The sequence below is a fragment of the Amphibalanus amphitrite genome, unplaced genomic scaffold (genome assembly GCF_019059575.1).
Source record: "Amphibalanus amphitrite isolate SeventyFive unplaced genomic scaffold, NRLGWU_Aamphi_draft 000339F_arrow, whole genome shotgun sequence".
In the NCBI taxonomy this organism is placed as follows: Eukaryota; Metazoa; Arthropoda; class Thecostraca; order Balanomorpha; family Balanidae; genus Amphibalanus; species Amphibalanus amphitrite.
In genome coordinates this window covers 224,435-251,563 of record NW_024881834.1, presented here as the reverse complement: position 1 = coordinate 251,563, position 27,129 = coordinate 224,435, and the positions used below count along the sequence as shown (strand labels likewise).

General features: G+C 52.4%; 1 protein-coding gene across 1 annotated transcript in view; it reads left to right on the top strand.

Moving 5' to 3' along the window:
- Positions 1-27,129, top strand: part of LOC122388924 — a 28,568-nt gene that overhangs the window by 737 nt on the left and 702 nt on the right. Inside the window, exons 2-5 of the mRNA XM_043380435.1 lie at positions 1,363-1,561; positions 10,346-10,519; positions 21,714-21,774; positions 25,036-25,096. Coding sequence (XP_043236370.1) covers positions 1,363-1,561; positions 10,346-10,519; positions 21,714-21,774; positions 25,036-25,069 — 468 coding nt within the window. The 3' untranslated portion in view covers positions 25,070-25,096. The remainder of the gene's footprint in view (positions 1-1,362; positions 1,562-10,345; positions 10,520-21,713; positions 21,775-25,035; positions 25,097-27,129) is intronic.

The window sequence follows — 27,129 nt, the reverse complement described above, 5'->3', positions numbered from 1 at the left end:
CTCGCCGGGCAGAGATAAAGTGTGTGCACTGTGCAGTCATTCAGTTGCGCTGGTCCTTACTGGATACCGAGAAGAGGCAAGAGCTGTTGTCTGTAGAGCTGTTTTTAATGTTAGCCGGGCGCACATTATGCCTGCTGTAAATTGTTTTAATGTTGGATGCCAATTCAGGCGTTGAGGTTAGGGCAAGGCTATATGGTCTGGCTCAATGGGACTTGTAGTAATGAAAAGGCAGCCGACGATAAAGTGATTGTAAAGCGGAATATCTGGTAAACTGCCAACCGTATATTTCTCTTTCCTTTGGCTGGTCACAGCTTCCGTCAACCGAGGTGCTAGATAAAACACTTTAGTTAAAACACCGGCGAAGCCATGAAACTTCTGAAATCATTGCCGTTGAAAACTTGAACGGCTCCAATTGCATAATTCAGTAACGAAATTCTGCGGGATGGACGAAAACGATCGAATTTCTCTGCTTATTCGGTAAGCAACGACGTTAAGTATTTTCAAGCTTGTCACGAACCATCAAATGGAAAATGTATACCTCAGTGAGTTTTCCGAGTTTGTTACTTGATGCATATTTCTTGTGAGGATTGAACGTATCCGCAGTGCACTTTTACGAATGCCGCCGATCACAATCCTCCAGTTATTTCAGTCCGCGAAATGTCGTAAAATGGCCAATGGGCAATGAGTAATGACAGGGCTCCAAAGGTCCATTGTCGTGCCATTATCTAATCAACCACGACAAAGCATTGATGCGCATCCGATGTGCTCCGCCGTCCCCCCGGCAAATCGCCATCTCCCTCCAAATTTAGCCCATCGCGTGTCACCATCATGAACTCATGAGGAGTTCCGATTACAACACTAATCTTCGTCGTGGCCGAGCCGTGACGGCGCCCGCCTGTGGCGGCGGTGCCGGGGGGGGGGGGGGGCTGTGGGCGGGGGCCGGGCGGGGGGCTGCAGGCGAGCGAGGTCGCTGACCCGCGCCGCTCTCGCCCGCGCGCCGCTCGGACGGCCGATCTAGGTCAGTCGGCGGCCGGCGGCCCGCGAGCGGCGCAGTGCGCCGGCGAGCGCCGAGCGGTGTGGTGCGCCCCGCCCCCGCCCCCGCCCCCGCCGGCAGCGCCCAGTGCCAGTCGGCCTGTGCTGGCCCCTCAGTGCGGCGGCCCGCCTGCTGGCCGTGCTCTGTCGGTACATACAGTGGTGTGTTGAGCGCAGTGGGTGCGACTGACTCCCCGTGATTGGAGTCTCGCCGGACTGCGCCCCGCCGTTCAGTGACAATATTTACCGTGTCGTGTCGCGGTGTCGTATAGTGTCGCAGTTCGTGTGTCGCGTCACTGACCAGTGCCGTGTCTCCGTGTGCCGTACCAGCTCTCCACCGCTGTACCGTCGTACTCGGTACACTCCACCAACGAAGCACCGTGCAGCCGTCCGGCGTGGCAGCACGGAGCGGTCAGTGACCCCGGCCGGCCGGCACACGGCGCTGGTGAAAGGTGTTTGAGAGCGATAGTGACTGCGCCACCGCCGACCGCCCGCCCCGACCGCCCGACCGACCGACCGGCGCTGGCAGGTAGGTGAGCTTGCCCAGCTCTGGGCGGAGCTGATTCAGCCCCTGGGGCCGTCAGATAACATACACCAGCTGACTGGGCCGGTGGGTGACCACCGCAGCTGATTGTGCTTGTCGGGGAGTGTTGATGTGCTGGCGGGGAAGCTTGCTTGGTGTTTATTGTTGATCAATGATGGACATGGAACTAATGTGTATTGATGTCATGCACATCGGTCAATGATGCTCATTAAACTAATGTGGTGATTCCTATTCGGTTGGATGCATCCATGAGGAAAATATGTAGTGATTCGACTAGATTCCAAGTTTTCACGGGACTGCAACTGGTGTCGACTCCAGCAGCGTCGGTTGGTCGGTTGGCCTGGGGAACTCTCTGGAATGCCGACATGGCTGAACTGAATGCAGTGCAAACAGCCTCACCGTCTCTCGGTGTATGTGTTCCAAAAACGAGCATGGGTGCTTACATGGTGGTTATGTCGATTATGTCCATCTTGCACGCAACATATTACTGGCATATTATTCCTAACAGCCTGTGGATTCAGTAGCCGCAAAAACTCTGCCACATATTTGTGGGATTTGCGAGATGTTGCTCGTGAGTCGTGTAATCCGCAGCGAAAGTTATCACATGGCTAATGCGAGTTTGTTGACATGTTTATTGGTTTATAGGGTATGGTCAGCGCTCCAATGCTACGCGAAACCTTTTATGGACCGTCATATGCCGCGTTGAAGTTTTATTTGTAGATATTCAGGAAAATGAGCTACCTTTTTATCTATTCTCCCAGTTCTTAGGAGGCCCATACTCGACCGACAGAAGAAAATTTATAGATATTTCTGTGTGGGCACTGGGGAGGTTAGATCTTCCCTGGAGATTTCTGAGAACACTGACGACAATGTGAAATAATGAAACTTGCCGGGCGTTGCTGTGAGAAGTTCAGACGTTTTATGCCAAAGGTCAGTATCGTGATCTGTCTCGAAAATGCACCCGATGTGAATGTCACGAGGTCACATTTGGAGAAACAGCCAGAGTACCGAAATTTCAGTTGAGTCTTTGTCCACGATTGGTAAGCGAATAGCGATCGTCAACGCCCCCATTGAAGGGGTAGTTATGGTAACAAAGTTTCATTGCATAGTTGTAATTCCTGTCCACTTTGCCCCACCCATTTGGGAAGAGTAAATATCGGGCCATCGTCAGTGCCACTGCTAACAGGGCCCAACAGTCAACACACAACAGACACGGAGCTCGCTGATCCTCATGGGTCGACAGCGCTCGTGAAGACAATTGCGATCATCACTCTGTTTGCCGGGGAACTCCCTTGAACAATCACTGAAATGGCCCATATGAAGCCTCTGCACAGAGCCGATATACGAGTAGGTATCAGTGTGATAATGTCCTGTCGTTACGAGCGAGCGAGCGCAGCGAGCGAAGCGAAGTCTTTTCAATATAACGGAAAAATCTCAGTATTAGCGGCCCGGCCCGGCCCGGCCCGGCCCGGCCTGTAACGCTTTTGAGAGGCTTATATCTCAGCAACCGCTGGACCGAATGGCCTGCGGTCTTTTTTGCTGGGTAGCCCCATCCCTTCTACCCCGTAATTGACTACTTTTGATACATCTCAGTGACCGCCGTGGCACGTGCCACGTGAAAAGTCAAGGGTGTTCAAGCAGTTTTGCAAAAGTAATGATTTTGAGAGGCCCATATTATCTCAGCAGCGGCTTGAGCGATTGTCTTGCGGTTATTTTTATAGGGTAGCTGCATCCCTTCTACCAAAGGTCGGATACTCTTCATCTATGTGAGTGACCCCCACTGCACGTGCAAAATACAACAATAAGAGGTGCCAAATTTGTTCCCATTTCAGTAACTCGGTAATTACTGGGGCGATTTCGCTGAAACTTGGCATACAGGTAGGCACCCACCAGGCAATGCATTTCCATGTGTTGCGGTTAGGGTGCTACTGCACGTGCGCACGTGCAGGGGGCGTTTCCAGATCTCGAGAACGGCTGGGCCGATTCCGCTCAAATTTGGTACACGGTTCGGGACCGGTTAGTAGGGTGCCGTGCAAAAGTCATTTTGGACCCCGTTTGCACGTGCGCACGTGCAGAATGCCGCTTCCAGATCTCAGGAACGGCTGGGCCGATTGCGTTCAAATTTGGTACACCGCTAGCGACCGGTTAGAAGGGTGCTTTGCACAAGCCCGTTGGAAGTACCCTCTCGCCCTTCTGCACGTGCAGGGCTCACTATCTCGCTCGCTCGTTCTTCGCCCAAAAGGCGTTTTACTGGTATATCATATTGATACCGCTGAACGGACAAGTGTTCGCTATTTCGGGGAACTGTCACTGGAATATCACTGCAAAGTTACAAGGTTTTGATTAGTTTCATGCGACTCCATTTATGTCGTCACGAGGATCATTTCAGTTGGCATAGGCGTCAGTGCTTATGTCGGTGCAGGAAATAAACAATGCATGCAGTCGATGATAGGCCACGGGTCACAGTGACCTATTTGTGGACCAATTGATGACCACGGCGAACGGCCAGGAATGGGTGGTCTAATGTCACGTGCGTGGGAGATGGACTGAGGAGGGACTTTTTCGGGCACGACACACCGGGACTCCTCGGTAGGAGATGAGGAGCACCGCAGTGGCGCAGTAGTAACATGTATACGCCTTGCTGCTCTGTGAGACAGCGCGGGGTGCCGTGGCGCTTTGAGGTACCGTGTGCCGCTTCAATGTACCGTTTGCCACGGTGAGGTGCCATGTGCCTCTGAGGTACCCTAAATCGCCCTGAGGCACCCAGTACCGCCGCGTACCACACCACGGCGGGGCACGATGCGGTGCAGTCGGCCGTCCGTACTGGGTTCGCCCCGCCGGGACGACCGACCGTCACCCCACAGCTCCCAGCCGTGGAGCCGTGCCGCCACGCCACAGCCCACGGCTGGTACTCCTGTGACGCAACTCCAGTGGCCCTCGCCGGTCAGCGGCCCAGTAACCGCGCTCGACGAGCCGGCGGCCCGCGACGATGGACGCGGCGGTGGTGGTAGGGCTGAGGTGACACGGTGGATATAACGCGGCACCAGATGAGACTAGGTGTCACTAGACGAGCTGGGGAGGGGACGATCATCCCCGGAGTCCTCAGGTGTTGAGGGTCTGAAGGAGTGAAGGAGTGTGCCAGGTAGTGAAACGTTGGGGTCTACCGTCTATATGCGGTCGGACATTGGTCGCTTGTGGGTAGAGTTAGGGAGGAGCTTTGTGCGTTAATATTCTGGGATATTCAATCCTGTTAATTACGTTCATTGTCGTTATGCGCCATAAAGGGTTCCCTCTTTAAGCTGGATTGAAATGCGGCGGAGCTTTAAATTCAGCGTCGATGACACATTGTTCACCAAGCCTCTTACGTAATTCGATTATGTAATTTGACATGCAATGCATGAAAATGACATTTTCCTTGAAACTATTTTGTGTTAATCCGGGGGCAATCGTAAGCCTTAGCATGTTTTTTTTTTTACGTGGATGTTGCGATAATTTGCACAGGACAAACTAGTTAGTTAGTTTGACTGAACGGTATCCAATAATATCTCGACGGGATCGGGCCTTGCTTTTTGTCTGCCATCACTCACCACATTCATGTAATGTGGGATGCCCGTCTTCCAACTTCCCCAATGACCGTCAACCACCAGCTGAGACACAGGTGCACTCTGATCCCGGGACGGTGTAACTCTTGACCTAAACAACAACAACCTCCTGTTACCATGCGGCGTACCCTGCCCCCCCCTCTCCGAGGGGGGGGGGGGGGCTCCGGCTCCCAATGCTCCAGCTCAGGTGACGGCGCGGTTCAATCGATTGTTGGACGGCCCCGCGGCCCGCCGGCCGACGCGACACACGACTCGCGCCGTTAAGTCGTCGGAGCCGCCGGCTAGGGGGTTCGTTCTCCATTGTGTTTGGGAGGCACAACACAGTCGCCAGTGAGCCCGTACTGGCGGGCTGAACCCGGTGGGCTCGGCGAGAGCTCCGGTTCGGTTCGATGTGGAGGCTGTTCGGGAGGGTGAGAAGTTACATGAACGGCTGTTCGATAACCAGGCGCCGGCGTCGGAGGGTTTATCCTGATAGGGAGTCGTGGGGGATGGGATTTAGGAGCTGCCTGTAGTGTTCGGGTGATTTCCTGTGGTGAGGAATTGGCGGGCACTTCACCGAACCTTTCCACAGAAATGAAGCGTTGTGGTTTCGTCGGGTCAATGACCGAAGCCAGGTGGAAGGGAAAAGCGAGTCGCGAGTGAGCTCGTGTGAGCTCATCTAAATACCCCTTTTTGGTAGCTCTTCCCGGTAGTTTGGGGTGCTGCGGACGTGCTAGGCTAGAGGGGTGTTTCTCAGAGTTCAAACACGTTATTTCGGCCTGTTCGACTTTCCTGTAAAGCCGAGCGTTTCTCAATACCTAACCGCAGTACATTTCATGCCCTCGGTTATCAGAGTTGGTGTCGGCAATCGTGTTTCTGAGGTGCAAGTTCTGGTGGCTGGATTTTCCTGGATTGTTTCCTGCGGTCTCCGCGGGATGATATCTCGCCCGTTTGGCCATATAACCCGCCGCCGGGTGTGGTAACATCTCGCTCAGTGGACCAGCTGGCGACGCCCGAGGTGAAAATATGGAGGAATGTGACGGTCGGAATGGTGGCTCGTCGAGCGAGAGTCTCGCTCGGCACAGCCGCACCGAACTGGCTCCAAACCGGCGACAGAGAGGAGAGCAGAGAGCAAGACTCGCCGGCGACTCCGGAGAGAGGTAGAGAGACGATTTTACCCACCGCCCGCCCGGCCCGGTATACCAGCGACTATACACTGGACGCCCAGGGAAGACATCGGCTATGGTTGAAAAGTTCCCAGGCCGCGGGAAAAGGAAAGTGGTAAATGGTGACAAATCGGGTCGGTGATTTACATCGTTGTTGTTGCGCAGTGACTATGTGGTCGCTGTTATCTTTCCAGAGCGCTGAACACAAGAGTCGCTCACTGTAGCGCAATTACTTCACTCCGAAATACGTGCACTCCGTATCTAGATGACACACTGAGCTGATTTATCAACAACATAATCTCAACAACTAGCCGGCTGTCAGCCGACAACATAAAACCTAAATGTCGTAGCTCGTCAATGACTGTTCCAGCATGGCCGAAGTTTAGAGGGATCGTCACTTCACGAATAGCACCCTGCGGGGTCGTTTAAAGCCCTACGGGTCGCTGAATGGCCGGCTCGTCGCCCGTAGAACTGGAGGTCGCTGTGGACCGCCAGCTCCGTGTCACGCGGTTCAGCGCCGAAGCACAGGGTCCGACGACCTCCGCCAAAGGCCAGCACTTTCGCCGAGAGCATCGGGTCGAACGCAGCGCCGCGCGGCGGTGGAATCTCGAAACTAAGTTTTAGAATGGTGACGCTGAGCGCTCCAGGCGCCGGGATGGCTTCTTGTGGGCTATTCGTGCTTGCAGATTGATGTTTGTGCGTGAACTGATAGCCCTGATTGAACGCTGGCTAACAAGCTGTTTTGTGTCTCGATATATCGGCGTTGATGGCACCTTTTAAATTCACTGTTGAAAGAAGCTGTGCTTTTTTATTTTCTGTTCTCCCAGGTTAAACGGTCCTGAAGTTGTAAGCTGTTTCGGCACGCAACTATAATTCGACATTGCGTTATGCTTGTGTAGAAGTGAGGGCCAACTGTGACCAAGCTTTTCCTACCGTGACATTCATTCCTAACGAATGGGTCTCCCCGTTCACCTTGCTGCAGTTTCCCCACGAAGGTCTCGGGATCTTATGATTCCCGTCGGAGTGCTGACCGTCTGACGACGGTGTCTATTGACAGTTGACACGAACCAGCGGCGACACCACTGCTCCCTCGAATCATACTTGTAGCCACACCACGTCTAACGTCTCACGTCTGACGTCTCTCTGTCGTCACGTTTCACGTCTGTCACGTCCCTCCTGCCACGTCTAACGTCAGCTTTCCCTCACGTCACGTCTCACGTCTTTCTCACGTCTACCTCGTCGTGGCGTCTGATGTTTCGTGACTCTGCATCAGTCACGAATAGCCACGGCTCCGGCGTTGCCGGTGGTAGCGCTAGTCGGGCGTCTGAGTGCTGCAGTTTTCCTGGCTCGGGATCGAGTGCCGACCCAGTTCTGCTGAGGTCAAGGACGCCGAACCGCCGGCGCCGGCCGCGCGCCGTGGGCCGAATCGATCCTACAGGCTGAAGTGCAGTCGGCAGAATTGATTGTGTGCGCTACTGCTCGAGATCGGTTAATTTATTGTGTGCCACCAGATTGGTCAGGGACGGGCAGTTGGTCAAATGGTTAGCGCTGGGTCAGAGGTGGGCGATGGTTTCATGCTTTTCTTGATGGCCAGGCTAGCTAGTCATGAAATGAGCTCTTGAGAGTCAAATTTGGGGAGAAAAACTCGTAAATTACCTCCGTTAGAACTTAGAACTTTGTCTCACTGTTTTTGCTGCTCAGAGTTTGGACCGGCTTTATCCGGCATTATCCGGCAGAAGTGTGTTTAGGTTTACCCTATTCTTTACCATGTTTTACCGCTTTCTGAGTCTATCATCAATATGTTTATGTCTGAGACTGAGTATCTGCATCAGTATGTTGTGTTGCATGCCTGTGTCTTTATAAGCATCGGTTTGTGCTCAGTCGCATCCGTGATAATGAGAGTAATTTTGATTCAGACCACTTCTGGTCATGGCCCAATATGATGAAAATTTGAGCCCTTGTTGACCCGAAAGTGTTGCCGGGCTCGCGATTCTCATATCGTGATTCTAGTTGAAGTCCCAGGGATTGTACGGGTTTCTACCGTCTGCAAAAATGACCGGACTGAGAGAAGCCTCGGGTTTGATGCGTCACTACTCACTGGGACCTTGTGTTGATCTGATGTCCAGCGTTTCAACACGATGCAAGCTCTGATAACTGCTACCGAGTGCGCTCAGTGCGGCTAGGAAATACAAATATCACATGGGGCATCAACCTTACATTTGGGCCACATTTCCAGAATATTAACACTATCCCGATCATATCATTCGCCAGAAAAGCTGGCGTGCCTATCGCTTTACTTCTCGGACTCAATTTGTTCCCGGTGCCCCGGCGATGCTGCTACTTTTGCGAACACTTGGAGTTCACTGAAGCGGTCACGGAATGCAGTTCTTGGACATCGTTCCCAGTCGTACCACGCGAACGGTCAGCGAGTGGCAACGCTGTGTGCCGACTCTCCTTAAAGTGACACCTGCTCGCCATTTGTCCTGTTTGAGGCTCATTTACATCACGTGTGGAAAGATTGCGGCGAACAAATTACCTAGTTAATTTGCGCGTCCGTATGTGTTGTCAATTAGCATACCAGATAAGCTCGTTTTGCATGTTCCAGCCATCCTGTTGGGGACTGGAGTACCTATGATGCAAGTCCAATCAAACAAGCATCTCAGGGATCTATGAACAATATAGAGCTGATTGCTGAAGCCCAAAGCCGACAATTCGAGCTCACGCCACCCGTCGGCCGCCTGGCGGCGCCGCTGCGGGCCGGTTTTTACGCCGGGGCCCGGGATGGGATCCTCTGAATGGCTGACGTAGTGCAACAAAAACTGACCGGCCGCGCCTCCTACTCGGCGCCGCGTGCCGCCGTGGGTTCTCTGTCCGCCGAGCGGGGTGGTGAGGGAGTGGTGAGGGCCGGTCAGAGAGGGCTCAACGACCCCAGTAAATGGCGGTTTGGCCGAGAGGCAATGGTCTAGGAGTGGGGTTGATACAAATAGACTAGCGAGATGTAACAGTGGTGATCGGTGGCGGCAATAATGCTTAGCTTATGCATTGCTGATTACGGATAATCTTCGCTGTCTCTGAGACTTGAGAGCGCGTCTGTGCTGTGTGCACGTGAAATCCTTTATTGTACCCACTCCCATAGTGTCCTTCAATCCCAGCCATCCCAGTGGCGGTTCAGTGTTCCGGCCGCCACTGTGCACTGTTCAGTGTGCGCTGTGCACTGAGCGAGCTATGCAGGGACACTGCTCCCACTGAGCGGGCGCCGCTGTCACTGTGCACTGTGCAGTGCTCGCTGTGAGCTCCGGCGCCGGGCACAGGTGCCGACCGGTCACGATTCCACCGGCGCGCCGCCGCCGCCGCCTCTTGTGTAACCGGGCACAGCGGGCTGATCCGGGGCGGGGGCGGGGGCGGGGGAGGGCGGGCGGTGCACTGACCGCCGCGCGGATTGGCAATGGCGGCGGCGGCGGCGGCGGCGGCGGCGCGGCGGCGGGCTCACACCTGCCCCGCCGGCGCCGGCCGGTGACGTCAGAGGCCGCGCGCCGCGAGAGAGACTGTACCGGGTCAGGGGCGGCGCCAGGTGCGACAGCGCCAACGAGCTGGAGGTCCTCGCCGCTGGTCTGGTTAGCTTGAGGTCCACTGCTGATGCTGCCAGATACAGCATGTTTGTCCGTCCAGTGTCTGTCCAAAGTCTATCCTATGTCTGTTCGAAGTCCACCCGATGTCGACCCGTTCGTAACCGCCGAAACGTTATCAGTTTGTGTAAAATATGTTTAGAAGGTCTGGGCCGGGCATTTGGTCCTCTTATTAATTTGTTTGTAAACGATAATTTGATAAGAAGTAATATTCCATAACTTTAATATTGTATGTTTCTTATTTATTTTTAACACATGCGTGCCCGTCTACTGAGGTTGAGAAATGAGATTCATATATTTCCTCAAGAATCATTCTGTCACCGCATCACACCGTTACTGCTGGCTCTCTGATAGGTCTGTACTGACTTGCCGTCTTGTTCTGTCTCTTGCTTTCAGATTGGGATACAGAACTGCTCGGCATCCACAGTTTGGGGAGCTGCGACTCCCGATCAGCCATCCCAGCTCGACCGTCTTCGGTCACCGCGCAGAACGCGTTCCGCACAGCTTCCTGTGGCTCCGTCTCCAAGCTCAACGTGACTGACTCTCGGTGCCGACTTCGCTTACATCTAGGTACGAACGTGGTCTTTGTCTTTGCCTAGTTGGTCCATGTCTCGTCCGAGGTCTCCAAGTTTTCGAACATTGAATTATGGCGAAACGTGTAGTTAGGATTTTAAGTGACCGTTTCCTCGATAATTAATTGGAAATTCAATAAAAAGTAACTATTATATTGTTTGGCAAATTTTCGAACAACAGTTCATTCTCAAGCCACATGAAACAATTGACAACCTGTTGTTCGAAAATTTGCCAAACAATATAATATTTACTTTTTATTGAATTTCCAATTAATTATCGAGGAAACGGTCATTTAAAATCAATCCTAACTACATATATCAAGATGTTCCTCGCTAGAGCACTGCATACTATTTCTTCATGGCGAAACGTGGTTGGGGTGCCGTTACGGACTGATATGTCTCCTCAGATACTTGGTGTTTACTGTGAGAAGAAATCAGGTAATTAGATTCTAACTAGTGTAAAGGCTTATTTTCCTATTTTGGTTCTCAATCCTTTCTCATTTATAGTCAAAATAGGCGAAACACGGTTACATTGCGCTTACGTAACCAACTTGATAATCTTGCATGCCATTACTTAAAGTATGCGATAGGTATTTTACCTGTCCAATGCAAACTCGGAAACTTTGAAGCAAGATCGCAACCGATTAAGTTTGAAGCTGCGGAACGTGTTTGAGTTTGGGAACCATGATTAAACGGATGGAGTGTAGCAACAGCTAGACATTCTCGTAGAAAGCGGGAATGTCTTTTTTACCTGGCTTCGGGCTTGTTCCTATAGCTATCAAACAAGAATCATTTAAGTTCGATAAAAGTGTCCATATGCCTTCTCCTTCTGTTCCCCTGACGACTTTTGGTGAGGGACTGGGCATACTGAAGTGAGCTTTCACTCTCTCTTTACACAGTGTTGCCACAATGATGTTGACGACTCTTCTCAAAGCCAACTGTCATATCCCGCGAGTTGCTGGGGGGGGGGGGCGTTAAACGCCCCCACTTTTTTCGCCGGGCCATAGCATAAAAACGGCGCGCCGCAGGCGCGCCAACTTTTGGGTACCTGTAGGGAATTGATTGAAGTGTATTGTGAGAAAGTTTCAAAAAAATCGGTCGGAAAATATTTGAGATATCGAGGTTTTAATGACGTCATGATTTCTGAGTTTTCGACCAAAAACGGCATATGTTCAAAAAATCATATAAAATCACAGAATAGACATACAGACATGCCGTAAACGCCATTAGACTGCCAATACCATGAACAATCAAATGGCTATCTTCGATTATTGATTATAATCGATTCGCATTTTCCAAAATCTTGAACTGAATCTTGGCAATTTCTCGTGACTACTTCGTAACCATGATACATGCATTTCTTAAATTGAACTTTTTGAGCCAAACACGTACACATATGACAAAATGAATGTCACCATCGTGTTCTACGCCCCAAATTACCCATAAAACATGTGTCACAGGCTGCGAATGTCAGTTTTGATTTTCGGGGATATGTGCCTACCCGGTTGACCTGACCTTGACCCTGACCTATGCTTGACTGACCCCTACATGGAGCTGACACTCTTGTAGGCCTTACAGGGTGGGATGGACAAATTGAGACACATTGTGTTTATCAATTCAAATGCAGTTTGCCGGTTAACCAAAAAACAATCAGTCAGAAATATATTTATTTCGTGACACTGGCATCGTTATAGAGCATTCTCACTCGATAAACCCTCCCTCTGCCGCCACCATCCTCTCCAGCCGGCTCCTGAACCTGCCGCACGCGCGCTTCACGACAGCTCGGTCCATGGCCGCCACCGTCTCCTCGATGGTCCGCTTCAGAGTCTCCCTGGAGGGGTGGGGGTTCTTGTTGGAGACCCTCTCAACTTCGCCCCAGACAAAGTAGTCCAGGGGGTTGAGGTCCGGAGAGTTGGGGGGCCAGAACTCCTTGGTCCACGTCAGGTGCATGTTCTGCCGGCACCACTCCTGCGTCTTCTTTGCTGCGTGTGCGGGTGCTGAGTCTTGCTGGAAGACATATCCAGCTCCTCTCGTGACTTCCTTGATCCAGGGCAGCACGACAGTCTCCAGAACCCGTAGGTAGACGTCTGTGTTCACCTTTTCGTTCTGTTCGAAGAAGTTCGGGTCTGTTCTGTTCGGGTCCTCCTCGATCAGAGCCTGGAGTTGCTGCAGGAACGCCGGCGTTCTCTTTTTCCCTTCTTCCCAGGCCCTGATTTACGCTTTTTACGCTCGGGAGTCACCTCTCCTTCATCCTCGCCATCTCCACCGCCCTCCTGTGCCCGCACACGCTTGGCAATGCGGTACACCGTGCTCCGTCGGACACGCAGGAACTCGCTGATCTCCGCCGGGCTCCTCCCTGCGCGCAGCGCCTGGAGCACGGCAGCTCGGCGATCGTACTCGGCTCCGCGACCAGACATGATTTGACCTGACCTTTTTTTTGTTTGTTTTGTTGGGTTAGGCCCTTTCGGTCGACAAGACCATTGCAGAGCCGGAAGGATGATAGGAATTAGGGGGAGACATTGGTCTGGGCAGGCACCCTAGTGAGTCGCCGGGGCTGAGCCCGTCCAGAGGACAGGCCACCCAGCCCCAAGGCACTCACTGCACCCGGCTACGGGGTGCGCTCCTTCGGGAGCAGCGGTGCTGCTCCAAGGGAGCAGCCCGCATGAGATAAAGTTGCCTGTCCAGACCGGAGGGGGGTTGTGGCGTGGAGGAGAAGGATTTCAGTATCCTGAGGATAGAAGCACGGATAGGTGGACCCCCTGACCTTTGGTCACCCTCGCTTTTATAGCATCTGAGGGCCGTGCCAGCGATGCGACCAATCAGATTGCGGTTATAGCCGAGGCGTACAACCGCGTAGAAACTTGTCTCAATTTGTCCATCCCACCCTGTATATGATGGATTGTGCACCGTTTTGACAGTTTATGACGAGAGCCGCCCATTGCGAAGTCCTGAAGTCCATGCCACTGAAAGCCCGATTTCAGGTGTTTGACCTGACCTTGACCTGACCTGTGACCCCAAAATTCAACTTAAAAGTACTCATCTGAAGCGTCTCGTCGCGTTCTTTCGTTTGCCGCCTCGTGCGTTTCGCTGCGTCTATTGGTTCTCGAGTTATCGGCTGGGGGCGTTTAACGCCCCCCCCCCCAGCAAACGGTGGGTGGCGAAATACCCCAGCAACTGCCGGGATATAGGGCCTGATGGCTTGGGCTCGGCTATTTCGATTAGAAACGCCTGCCCTATCTAAAATAACGCAATAACGCATCTCGAACAGCAGGTACTATTAACTTGAAACTCGTCCGAATGGTGACTAGAATAGCCATCATTCGTAGATGATATCGTCGCTATTATCCTTATCGTCGGCCTTTGCAAGGCTGCTGGCGCTGTCAGTGAAAGTAGATGCTGGGACCGTGACGTGCGTAGATGCGTGTGTGTTCCGCTATAAACCCTCGGGCTGAGACACATCCATCAAGACCGTCAGGTGTGTGGTCTTCGGGGTCCGGTCTGTCCCTTGGGCGTGCCATTCGATCGTGGCTGTAGCCTGTAGCGGCCGGCCCCGTAGTTTTGTGTGAGTCGTGAATTGAAGGCTGCCGCTAAAGTGCTACGGCCGGCGGCTGTATCGACTTTGATGACGTGTCGGTTGGCCGCACAGAATGGGCCATTGTTAGCTGAGTCACGGTCAGGCGTGTAGCGCTGATGAATCTGAGATGGAGGTGCGGTCTGACGACGTACTATGGAATCTGCGCGGCCGTCTGGGAGACCCGGGATGTTTATCACCAGATACGGTGGTCTTTTAGTCAGAATTGCGAGGTAGTTGGTTAGCGTAACGTCTACCAGTCGGCGTGAAACTTACGGTCATCTCGTGGTTACTTGATACCTCATTTCTCGTTCGTTGCTCGTCTATTTCATGTCGTTGGTGTGATGCTACGAGCTCTGAGCGACGTGTCGAATACCGACTCTGTCGTAGAATGTGTGCCCAGCCACGCGGAGAGCCGACGGAGGGTCCGTGGGAGCACGCCTCCGCGGCCCGGTCTGTCTGTGACCCGCGACCGACCCAGCACACCCAGGTCGGTCTCCGCTGACATTTCGCCGCCAGGCTCACGCACCGGCCGGCCCGTCGACCCGACCGCTCGACGGTGGCGAGCATCGATCGGCCTCAGTGGCCGAGACCCGGTGCGTTCGACTGACCCGGCGGCGCCATCTTACCGCGGCCGACCCGACCCGGCGCGCCCCCCCCCCCCCGAGCCGGCGCCGCTGGGCGCGCCCCTGCGCCGCGCGACGCGCCGCAACAGTCCCAGCTGGCGGGTCGGCGGCCAGCTGACGGAGACTGTACGCGCCGGGCCTCCCCGCTCCCCGTCCCCTCCCCTCCCCTCCCGGGCGGACCGGCACCGCCGACAGTCAGCGACTGGCAGCCGACTGCCGAACTGAGCCGAACCGAGCCGACCCCGCAGTGCCGCGGCGGCCGCAGACGCGCGAGGGCAGAGGTGTGTGCGCGGCGCGGGCCACCACAGCTCGACAGTGATCTCCTGCGAGCGGGTATAACGGCTCGAGCGGTGGAAGACAGCCGTTTGTTGAGTGGGGTCGATTCTCAAGTCTGTGGACGTTTGAAGTGACTGTTTTGTGACAGTGTGTGACGGGTGACGCGGTCGCGCGTCCCGTGTGGAGGTCTCTATCCGGAACCAGCGGCTCAGTTTCACACGCGTATCTTCAACCTCTCCGTCTGGGACGCGCGGTGGAGCTGCCGCCTTCTGTCCGCGAGTGATGCACCAGCGTACCACGTGCAGCGTCGCCCCCGGTCCGACGCGACGCGACTCCGACCGGCGGCAGCCAGCAGCCGACGCCGACCGGCCCGCCAGCTGACCCGCCCGGCCCCTAGTCGCTGTTTGTAGACCTCTCACCGCCGGGGTACGCACGGGACCGCTATACTCGCGGGCGCTTCCACTGGGGTTACGCGGCTGCCTCGGTCAAGGTGACCTTGTAGTACAACGGAAGTGTAGCGGCGCGCGGTGCCAGGAGCGTCGCGCGGCCCGCCCGAGCCCGTCCGGTTGGCCGCGAGCGGCTTTACGTCGGCTGCCCCAGCGCCGGCCACGTGCGTTCGACGGCGACTCGCGGTGAGTTTTTGCAGGGTTGGGTCGTCGATAGGTCGTGTCACTGCTTCGGTCAAACAACATTGGTGTCTGCTACCGGTCATTTAGTTCAGGAACTCTGCCTAATGGATCACCGTTGTCGCTCAATCCCAAACATCGGTGCATTTTCTTCGTGGCTCTCTGCATTTTCACTTATTTTTAACTGGTGTCTATTTTGTGATTGTTTTGATCCGGCTTCCCGACCCCGAGAACTGTACATTCTTTCACGGTTTGGTATTTTCATTTTACCTCTCTGTTTGCAACCAAGCATTATTTATTTAAGAAGGTATTCAGTGTGCGCCGGTTCGCTTTTATGGCGTGTCAATCCATAAGTGGCCCATAAATGCTTCCTAAAAGCGAGTGATCCCCCCCACAGACTATCTACTGGTGCTAAATCGTACCCTCTGCCGTCCTCATACAGTCATCCCGGCGTATTCTTGTCAGTCGCTGCGAGCGCCAGCCGCGCACCCGCAGACAGTATCATTTATCAGCCACTCATTGTTCATTGTGTTTCTTGAAAGGCACCAAGCATACAGTGCTTGGTGGGGTAGGCATTCATTGTTCCAAGCGGCAAATCTTGTGCTCGTCATCCGCTTGATATGTGATATGTTAATGTGTGAACATTTGCACCTTTGTTGCTGAACCTGTACTCCGATTGATCACCCTTAAACATTTATAGTTTTGTTGTGGTGCATTTCATAATTCACACCTCCATTTCCATCCGAGCATCTGCAGGATGCAGATGCTGCAGACTGCAGCTATTGTCGACCGATCACCGTTTACATGCGACTTTGGTCGACTTTGCTCTTCATTGGGTCCGGGCTCGCTTGATTTTGTGAGACGAATAGGCACAGATTGACGAAGATAACTGGTACGTCGCTAGTCATTGCAAACCGTCTTACGAGCTTGTTCATGCAAGCTACCTGCCAGAACTGCAGCAACTACGTGCAACAGCGGTAGTTACATACTTGCAAATGCACTGGCTCATGCACTTCATGGCTTGCAAATGCAGCTATGAAATGATTGATACTTTTGACCTGCATACCCGCCACGCTCGTTTCGGAAGGGCCCGTTAAAAGTTTATGCAAAGTTCAGCTCACCGTAAGGTAAAACAGCACATGGCTCGTTGCAGACTTATCGTATGCGATGGTGCCTCATAGTGTTTCCCTTTCTCTGGACTGGCTCACCGACCAACGCGTACCCTAAAGCCTGAAACAGACTTTCCGCTGGCAGGAAATCGCACCCGAGAGCCTAAATACATGGCAGCAATCTCGCATAAATCGTACGCACCTCCCGCATGCGATTGATGCGGGCAGAATTACAATGTATCTGAATAGGCTCTCGCATGCGATTTCCTGAATGCGGAGGAGTCTGTTTCAGCCTTAACGCTCACACAGCCACCACACTCCCTACCTCACACCTTCTACCCTCCTCTGCAGCCGACCACCCCAGTTCGTACCCTCTCCTCCGGCGCGGCAGTTCGCAGAAGCGACCTCGCCCGACCATGAGCAGTCGGCGGGCCGCTCGTGCGCGCCAGCCCGTTCCTTCCGCCCCCAGCGGGCAAGGTCGTGCGGAGCGAGGCGCCGGGGTTCGGCAGCTGCTAGGTCCGACTGTGGTCTCCGTCCCACCGGGACCGGCCCAATCAGACAGTCGGTGAGGCGAGACGTTGGGTCAGGTCGTGATGCTTCCTGTCAGGCCGCCCTGGGACGAGGATTGGGTTCACGCGATGAGGGGTGTCACCAGGATGTTGTTGACGACTGGGATCGAAGGGAGTGGAGGTGCGACGTTTGCCGGTTGGTGTTCTTGGATGTGAGTGCTGTTTGCTGTGTTTGATTGTCATGTCGCAGGTGGTGATGCAGAACAAGAGGACAGGTGTATATACAGCACTGGTGGGGATACCAGTCTCACAGGCTGGAGAAGAGTGTTCTCTTGGAAGGAAGTTGAGGGTCGGTACTTCTCTAGCTCGATGAGCTCACGAATAACGGTTTACGACGCTCTCAAAGCAGACCATTGCTCAGAGAATTGACTGCGTCCTAAAGTGATATGGCGTGAACTGCTGCGTCTATTCCATGTAGTTTATTTCTTTTGTTTATATCCCCACCAAATCGATCGCCAATTTCACTTAGGCACTCCTGTAGCAATCGCCCTTATCTGTGGGTTGGCTCTCAGGATATCAGATCCTCAGACCTCAAGTATTGGATTGCAGGCTGCATTCGTTATGTTTCATGACATCGGACTAATTAGGGGCGTCTGGTCCACTGGATATTCCATGTGTTTGCTTACACGATATTGAGAGATACACGAAACATTCTTGTTAAATTAGTTACACTATTTGTTTACGTTCTTGCAGTAAGGGAGATGTTGAACCATGGGTCATGGAGGACAGAAGGCACCGTAGGAAAGCAGCGCGACTAAGGTAGATGCTGAAAGCCATTCACTTATCATTATTGATTATCGTCGCTAGAAAGCGATCATGCTCGCCAACCTGTGCAAAATTTCACGAGCAAATGATGGTAGCGGCACCTTTTAAGGCGCCGGCTTCACCAAGGTTAAGTCCTGTGTTCATCCACACAAACACGGCACTAAATACTGCGGTTTTATTTTAGGGTCTCGGTTTAGGGCGGTGTCGGCCTTGTGATCGGCTATTCGACCTTGTGTCGAACCACATTATGACAGTCATTTGAAACTGGGGCCGTTCTATATAGTATTATGGACACTGGGCGGTCGAGGTTATTTGTTTTGAATCATTTCAGTCGTTGGTGTTACCTGGTGTAATAATGATTTGACGATGATGATACAGGGGCCAATTTCGGAACCGGATGGGATGATTCACGCCCTCGGCCAAACGATAAAGCTTTGGGACCTACCTACATTTCTGAGCATTGAATTATGAATGACTGAACCCTCTCCGATGTCCGTCTGGAGTTAGACTCTGGTCGGACCAGCCCACCCTGAAGTTAGTAGTCACCCCTGTGACACACTGACTCGAACCGTGCTCCGTGAAACTGTCGGCTCGGTTCGCTCTACAGTCACCCCTGTGACACTGACTGCCGGGCCCGTGTGTGTGCGCCGGTCGCTGATCGACTCGACACAGGAGCAGACGCTCGATAAGTTGTGCTGCCTCCTCCGTCCGTCGCAGGTCGCCGCTACATCGGCGGCAGCAGAGGTCGACCGCTCCAACGCCCTAAGGTCGCGGGCTGAGAATATCGCACCTTGTGGGATTGGACTGATCGTAGACAAAGTTAGAATCGCTCAATGGCAAACGTGGTACATACCTAGTACCTACCGTGCTCAGGGACTTTTGTTATTTATCTGGCGCTGAAGATTCTTGTTTCAATGTCGACTATAACAAGTTTTGATGCCGCTAGTAATAAGGCGGTTTTGAATTTATCTTTTTTTCAGCAAAAGTGTTGTGCCACATAGAACGGACAATCCATGTCGACTCTTGACGCGTCCTCTCGGCTGACTTCATCTCTATTATTTTTTTTCTTCACATCTCTACAGACCTTCGCGTGTCTGTAAATCACAATGTGCGCCGGGGCGGGCCCCACACCGCTGTGTCGCTCTCAGCTCGGCCCAGGGCACGCAGCAGAGCACCACCACTCTGTCGCAACCCCCCCCCCTCTCCCCGGCGCAGTGCAGAGCACGCAGATGGCTCGCGCAGGGCACGTTGCATCCCCCCCCCCGCCCGCTGGTCCTGTGTCCCCTCCCTTCCCAGCCGGCAAGACCCACCCGGACTGATACAGTGCACATTAGAGGTGCGGGACCGTCCTCAAAATTAACCACATTGACGTATAGGTGGAATGTCGCTGCCACGAAAACATAAGACTATGTGCTGTAATTTTAAGGACGAAGAGAACCCGTTGTTTGTAACGTTCCTCTGAGTAGATGCTGTCAATTTGTACGGAAGAAGTCGACTGAAAAAAAAGGCTTCGTCCGCCTCTCCATCTTATCCATACCGCAGTGACTGCGGCCAATGCTATTTCGCGTGATGTCAAAGTCGCATGTTCCCTATCATTCGACTTACCATTTGGCGACACTCGGCTGTGTTTATTGTCTCAAAAGCCCATTGAACTTGATATTGTGCTTGTCTCATCTGCAACTGATGGACGGGCGAGCTCGTATGTATGTTAAATATTTGCATCACTAGTGCAGACGGAGGGTGGTATGGCTGTCCGGGCGGGCGTGGTGAGCGCTGTGCTCGACACTGCTCTGGTATCGCACAGGAGCGGGCAGAGGGGGCGGAGAGTGGAAGAGCGCGGCGATTAGCGGGGACAGAGACGGTTGACGACTATTCGTAGTTAATTTTGATATTTTACTCTAAACGTCCTTGCAACACCCATGTACTCGTACTCGCTCAATGTACTCGTAGAACAAACCGAGCCTTGTGTATGGTGGTTACTTTGATACGGACAGATGAGTCCGTTTGGACTGTTAAAGTCGTTTTCGTGACGTGATGTCTGTCTCGCTGTCCGCCTCCTATACCATCCACTCCAGTGAATACCTCTCAGTAATTGGATGTCTCGCCAGGTGATTTGCGCTCCGTCTGTCCTTTCCCGCTCCGTTCAACACCGCCTAATTGACCGGCGGTGATTTGAGAGGCGAGTACACAGAGTACGAAGGCGTCTCAATCTAAACGGGCCAGTGACGTCAAATAAACGGGCCATTGGCGTCATCCTTCAGCAATGACAGACAGGGAGCGCTGGGTCCGCCTCCTCAGCGACCTGTAACTGACGAATGGACTCTGTGACTTGTAGTGTGCTCTCTGCACTATGCAGATGTGAAGTTGTGCAATGTGCATCCATATAGATCATCTATCTAGACCTAGATATTACTGTCGATAGTCTTCAGGGGTATACGTTGGGTAAGCGTCTCACTTGATTGCCAAAAAAATTGCTGAACTCAACTCATCTTTCGGAAGTGACAACTGCCCTACCCCCACTCACGTTTACCATCTCTCTCCAACGTGCCTTTCATCAGTCGATTGATATAGCTGCTGCCACTGATACCCATCGGAAGTTAATGTCACTGGTTCACCCTGTCCTGACGGCCGCCTGACCTTACCCACCGGAATGGTGGGATCACTTACAGGGGTTTCTATTCGATTATATGCCATAGAGTGGTACCTGAGACCCGCTTTAGCTGTTACGGGCTACCCTAGTGGGTAGTTATGACACGTTTACACAGAGTCTTTACAGCCTTCTCGGCTGTGCGTCACCGTAGCAGCTTGATTTTTTTTGCCGTTGGGTCGATTTCCAACACCTTTGTGAGTCGCAGAACTTTGTTATTTCATAAGTCTGAACTTATAGCAAGGAGCGCCGGCACTGCCCTGTCAGACTTGTGGCGTCAGCCCCGGTATACAGCCGTTCGGTCCGCTAGAGTGCTCAACAAACAATGCTAATTGTTTTATTATCCGGACGAGGGACGCGGTTTGCTGGTGCACGTAGTTGCTGTTTGTTGTCTAAGTACCTACTTATAGCCCCATCCCCCCGCGCGACGGATACAGATCAGTTTGAGGAGCTCCATGACATGGCATACTTAGATAAAGCTATATGCAGTAAAACCTACCCCATGCTCGATAGTTATACGAACTCGATAGTACGAATGTTGCAACGTAGGTAACCTTCGGACTCCCTTCGTAGCGTACGTTGGTAACCTTAAAGCTCTCACGAAAGTTCGCCGATCGATGTGTGAACGGTGACTATTTTACCACATTTTCTCAACTTGTTGCTCACTGCTCAGTCAATACTCATTGCTCAATGCTCATGTTTCCCCTTTTCCGGACGACATGTAGAAAGTAAACTCGTGCGAACTGTGTGAACCCTTGAGTTACAGGAAGATAGTCGGTGGTGCAGTTGTACCGCAACAATCAAGCGGAAATCAGCTGCCTTTGTGTTGAGATAAGCCCGATAGGTCAGGGCTCTCACAAACGTGTTGTATCTACCAATGCCTACGCAGATAACGTGCGTTGTAAATTTATCAAATGCGTACCGTTGCGTCTGAGTATGTACTTACTGTTCTGTCTAGTTTTAGCGACTGAATTCTGATTTTCGTTTTGTTTCTGTTTGGCAGGGTCGCCAAGATATCGGTCTCTGAGGGCGTCTGACCGTCTGGGCGGAGACAAAACCAGCCGGTAAGTTTGACAGCTATATCTAGTCGGTGTCCTCCCGTCAAGTTATATGTCATATGCTATATGTAGTTGTCAGTACATTAAATAATGTCGTGAGCCGTGGGGTGTAGGCATTTATTTTGATTCTTTTTGTATGACCTAAAACGCTCAATTGCGCTCACGAATGAGCCTGGAGCGCTGTTCAACGATCCCCAATTCCCCATGTCACTGACATTACGTTGCACGCTGTCCCCGATTATGACTGACAACATTATACTCGATACCTAGGCTGGGGGGATCCAGAGCGTCGTAAGCCTCGTCGTAGCTGCGACGTGTCGCAAGTTGTGTAGTAAGTCGTTTTTGAAGGGATCAATCGATGAGTAGCGTTACTTAAGTAGTAAAGTCTATCGCAAATAGCCTGATTTGCGACACAACTTACGAATTTGAAATAGCAGTCGTAAGTTGTGTCGCAAGTTGACCTTGTCTTGAGGAAGAGGTCACAGGTCACAGGTCATTCGGGTCATGGTCACGAAATTTACATGGTAGGTGTAAAATTGTTTAAACTTTAGATCCTGAAAATTTGGTTGCAATCCGTTGACGCTAACGCGAGTTATAGAGCTTGAACTGACGGGTCGTCTATGAGGCCTCAATCCGTGCCAGCGGGAGTGTTGAAAATGGTGCATAATATGTTATATTCACATTTATTGGGTATTCGGGGATATGAAGTAGCCTAACACCATCCCAGCAACCACTGGCGAATCCAGAAAGGCGGTCTTGGACGTTGCAAGGGGCATCCCCCAAAATATTCTCCCAATTCCAAAAACGACGTGTCCCAGCTGACCTCGATGACCTCCAATGAGCTCTGTGATGACCCCAAGTTGACCTTTTTTGACCTGACCTGTCCCAGATGACCTCCGTGACATCCTTTTGAGCTCTCTGATGACTCCAAGCTGACCTCTGTGACCTGACGTGTCCCAGATGACCCCATGACCTCCAATAGAGCTATGTGATGACCCCAACATGACCTTTGTGACCTGACGTGTCCCAGATGACCTCCGTGACCTCCAATTGAGCTCTCTGATGACTCTAAGCTGACCTCTGTGACCTGACGTGTCCCAGATGACCTCCATTTGAGCTCATGTGATGACCCCAACTTAACCTCTGTGACCTGGCGTGTCCCATATGACCTCTGTAACCTCTAAGTGACCTCTATGATGACCCCAAGTTGACATCTGTGACCTGACGTGTCCCAGATGACCCTCATGACCTCCAATAGAGCTCTGTGATGACCCCAAGTTGACCTCTGTTACCTGACGTGTCCCAGATGACCTCCGTGACCTCCAATTGAGCTCTCTAATGACTCTAAGCTGACCTCTGTGACCTGACGTGTCCCAGATGACCTCCAATTGAGCTCTCTGATGACCTTTAGTTGACCTCTGTGACCTGACGTGTCCCATATGACCTCTGTGACCTCTAAGTGACCTCTCTGATGGCACCCAGCTGACCTCTGTGACCTGACGTGTCCCAGATGGCCCCAATGACCTTCAATTGAGCTCTGTGATGACCCCAAGTTGACCTCTGTGACTTGATGTGTCCCAGATGACCTCCGTGACCTCCAATTGAGCTCTGTGATGACCCTAGGTTGACCTCTGTGACCTGACGTGCCCCCAAGTTGCCCTCTGTGACCTGACGTGTCTCACTTCTCAGATTACCTCCGTGGTCTCCAATTGAGCTCTGTGATGACCCCAAGTTGACATCTGTGACCTGACGTGTCCCAGATGACCTCTGTAACCTCCAATTGTGACCTCTATCTACAAATTTCTTACCTCTCTGTGACCTCAAACTCTCGGAACTCATTTCTTCTAAAGCATCGATTCTAGATGCCCTATAGCCACGAATCTCCTGTGATCGATCCCAAATTTTATGGCAAATCACGTGAGCGTTAGCAACCACAAGTCACCCAGTTAATACAAAGCTTCAGAATCAGAGAACATGCTTGACCTTGCTGTCTCATAAGCTCGCAAACCACAAAGGCGAATGTTCCTTTATGCGTGATAGAGTTTTCGACCTTACTGACGTTTACTACGGGATCAGCTGATCGTGTAGCCTTTTAAATTCTCGAGTAAAGCGGGTATTTAAACCTCGTCGCAGCTACGTTCTGTCGTATCCTCCGACAAACCCCTCTTTCCTCAACATCCCTCCTTTTCCGCTACGACACAACTTGCGACGGCATATGTGTCGTAACTTGCGACGTGTCGTAGATGGACTTGCGACGCCCTGGATCCCCCCGGCCTACTAACAGGTTAGGTATCGAGTATAATGTTGTCAGTCATAATCGGGGACAGCGTGCAACGTTGTTACGGGCTACCCTAGTGGGTAGTTATGACACGTTTACACAGAGTCTTTACAGCCTTCTCGGCTGTGCGTCACCGTAGCAGCTTGATTTTTTTTTGCCGTTGGGTCGATTTCCAACACCTTTGTGAGTCGCAGAACTTTGTTATTTCATAAGTCTGAACTTATAGCAAGGAGCGCCGGCACTGCCCTGTCAGACTTGTGGCGTCAGCCCCGGTATACAGCCGTTCGGTCCGCTAGAGTGCTCAACAAACAATGCTAATTGTTTTATTATCCGGACGAGGGACGCGGTTTGCTGGTGCACGTAGTTGCTGTTTGTTGTCTAAGTACCTACTTATAGCCCCATCCCCCCGCGCGACGGATACAGATCAGTTTGAGGAGCTCCATGACATGGCATACTTAGATAAAGCTATATGCAGTAAAACCTACCCCATGCTCGATAGTTATACGAACTCGATAGTACGAATGTTGCAACGTAGGTAACCTTCGGACTCCCTTCGTAGCGTACGTTGGTAACCTTAAAGCTCTCACGAAAGTTCGCCGATCGATGTGTGAACGGTGACTATTTTACCACATTTTCTCAACTTGTTGCTCACTGCTCAGTCAATACTCATTGCTCAATGCTCATGTTTCCCCTTTTCCGGACGACATGTAGAAAGTAAACTCGTGCGAACTGTGTGAACCCTTGAGTTACAGGAAGATAGTCGGTGGTGCAGTTGTACCGCAACAATCAAGCGGAAATCAGCTGCCTTTGTGTTGAGATAAGCCCGATAGGTCAGGGCTCTCACAAACGTGTTGTATCTACCAATGCCTACGCAGATAACGTGCGTTGTAAATTTATCAAATGAGTACCGTTGCGTCTGAGTATGTACTTACTGTTCTGTCTAGTTTTAGCGACTGAATTCTGATTTTCGTTTTGTTTCTGTTTGGCAGGGTCGCCAAGATATCGGTCTCTGAGGGCGTCTGACCGTCTGGGCGGAGACAAAACCAGCCGGTAAGTTTGACAGCTATATCTAGTCGGTGTCCTCCCGTCAAGTTATATGTCATATGCTATATGTAGTTGTCAGTACATTAAATAATGTCGTGAGCCGTGGGGTGTAGGCATTTATTTTGATTCTTTTTGTATGACCTAAAACGCTCAATTGCGCTCACGAATGAGCCTGGAGCGCTGTTCAACGATCCCCAATTCCCCATGTCACTGACATTACGTTGCACGCTGTCCCCGATTATGACTGACAACATTATACTCGATACCTAACCTGTTAGCTGGGTTGGTTTGGTTCGTATCCTGTCTACACTCTAAAGTAGGTAGGCCTGGTATCAAAATACCTAACCTTGAACTGCGCCACTATTGAGACCACACCAGTGACCTTCCCTCCTCCTTCTCCCTACCCAATCGAATCCCTCTCGCCGCCGCTATTGCTGGCTCGCATTCCACCATTCAGACTCGGACGTGCCACCGCACACGTCCTTCCATCCCACGCACAGTGACGTCATCTGTGACGTCATCGCTGTGGCACACGTCGGCGGGGAGTTTCGCAACGTGTTTTTGTGGCCGTTAGATTCAATGCAAAACAGAGCGGCTTGCTGGAACGGCAACGATCGTGCTCGCGTCGGACGCGCAAGGCGCGCGACGAATGATGACGTCATTACAGTTAGGGGAGGCTATAGGGGGAGGGGGCAGGTTGCAGGAATTTGATGGAGCGGATGTGTGGTGAGCGGGTACAGAGCAACAGGGGAGGGGATGGATTGAACGGTAAAACTGGGCGGGCTGAATAGCTACGAAGGGTGAAGACTGAAGAGGGACGAGGAAAGGAAGGAAACCCAATGGACTTGAACGGAGAGGGCAGATAAATAATTTGCTTTAGGAATATGACGGGCCACCCACGGCCCAGCATCAGGACTAGAGACTGGTGCCCCAACTCAAACCCTCCCTCCAGTGCCCACCTAACTCTCAACATGACTCAGCCGGCTCCGAAATGCCCAGACTTTTTCACAGCCGAGCCTAACTTCGCCATAATGAATTCCTTCCCCTCAATCATACTTTTTCGGAAGGCTTCCCAAACAACTTTCCACTTAATTCAGACCTCATCCTCGGCTATTGGATCGTGGCGAGCCGGACCGCAAAGTTCTGGGTCAATTCCACAGCACCGCCCGTGCTGCCATCTGTTGGGCTGTTGGGTAAATGAAACTTCACCTGCCGCCCGGTCGACTGCCTGCTCTGTGTAGCCGGTGCGGCTCCACAGACTCTGTCCCCGGTCGAGCCCCCGCCGACCGCGGACCGGCTCCCACCAGCCGCCAGCCCGCCGGCGACGGATGTTTGGCCTCCGTCGGCCGGATCCCGTGCCCCGTGACGTCATCAGACCCCGCCCCCTCCGTCCGGATCCGGCCGGTGTCCTGTCCGCGCCCGGGTCGTATCCGGCGTGACTGGAGTTCCGCCGTGGAACCACCATTCTTGGATCCGTCTTGTGTGTGCTTCATGTCAGCTCCCCTGCTCCGTGCCGTCCGTAGTCCTCTCAGTGTATATTTTCACTGTCTTCCCCAGCTGGCTGGCTGTTCCACACCCCCATTTCCCGATCTCTTCATCGCCACTCCGCTCTCTCACGGTTGACCCTCTCCCCCGAGGGTTCCTTGGTGCTTCTCTCAGTAACAGACACCACCTGGCTATGTCGTATTGCATAAACCGACACACAGTGGCATTTGCTATGATTTGTTGAACTTATGAACAAAATAAAACAACTCAGCGAAAGGCTCTGCTGCTCACTGATCTAAGATTGGCGAAACCACCCCTTCTATTCTAACTTCATCTGTATGAGATAATAGCACTGAGCTTTATCTTTATTATATTTATCTTATTTTATTATTTTTCAGCTCCAAGGATAAGTTTCTATGAATTCAGCTCGTGGCAACACCACGTGAATCGCTCACAGTTTGCGCATATTTACCGCTACGAGAAGTGGAGGTAAACTGGGATTAATCGCCTGTTGCCAATGATATGCAGAAGCCCGCCGGTCAGCCACCCACTGC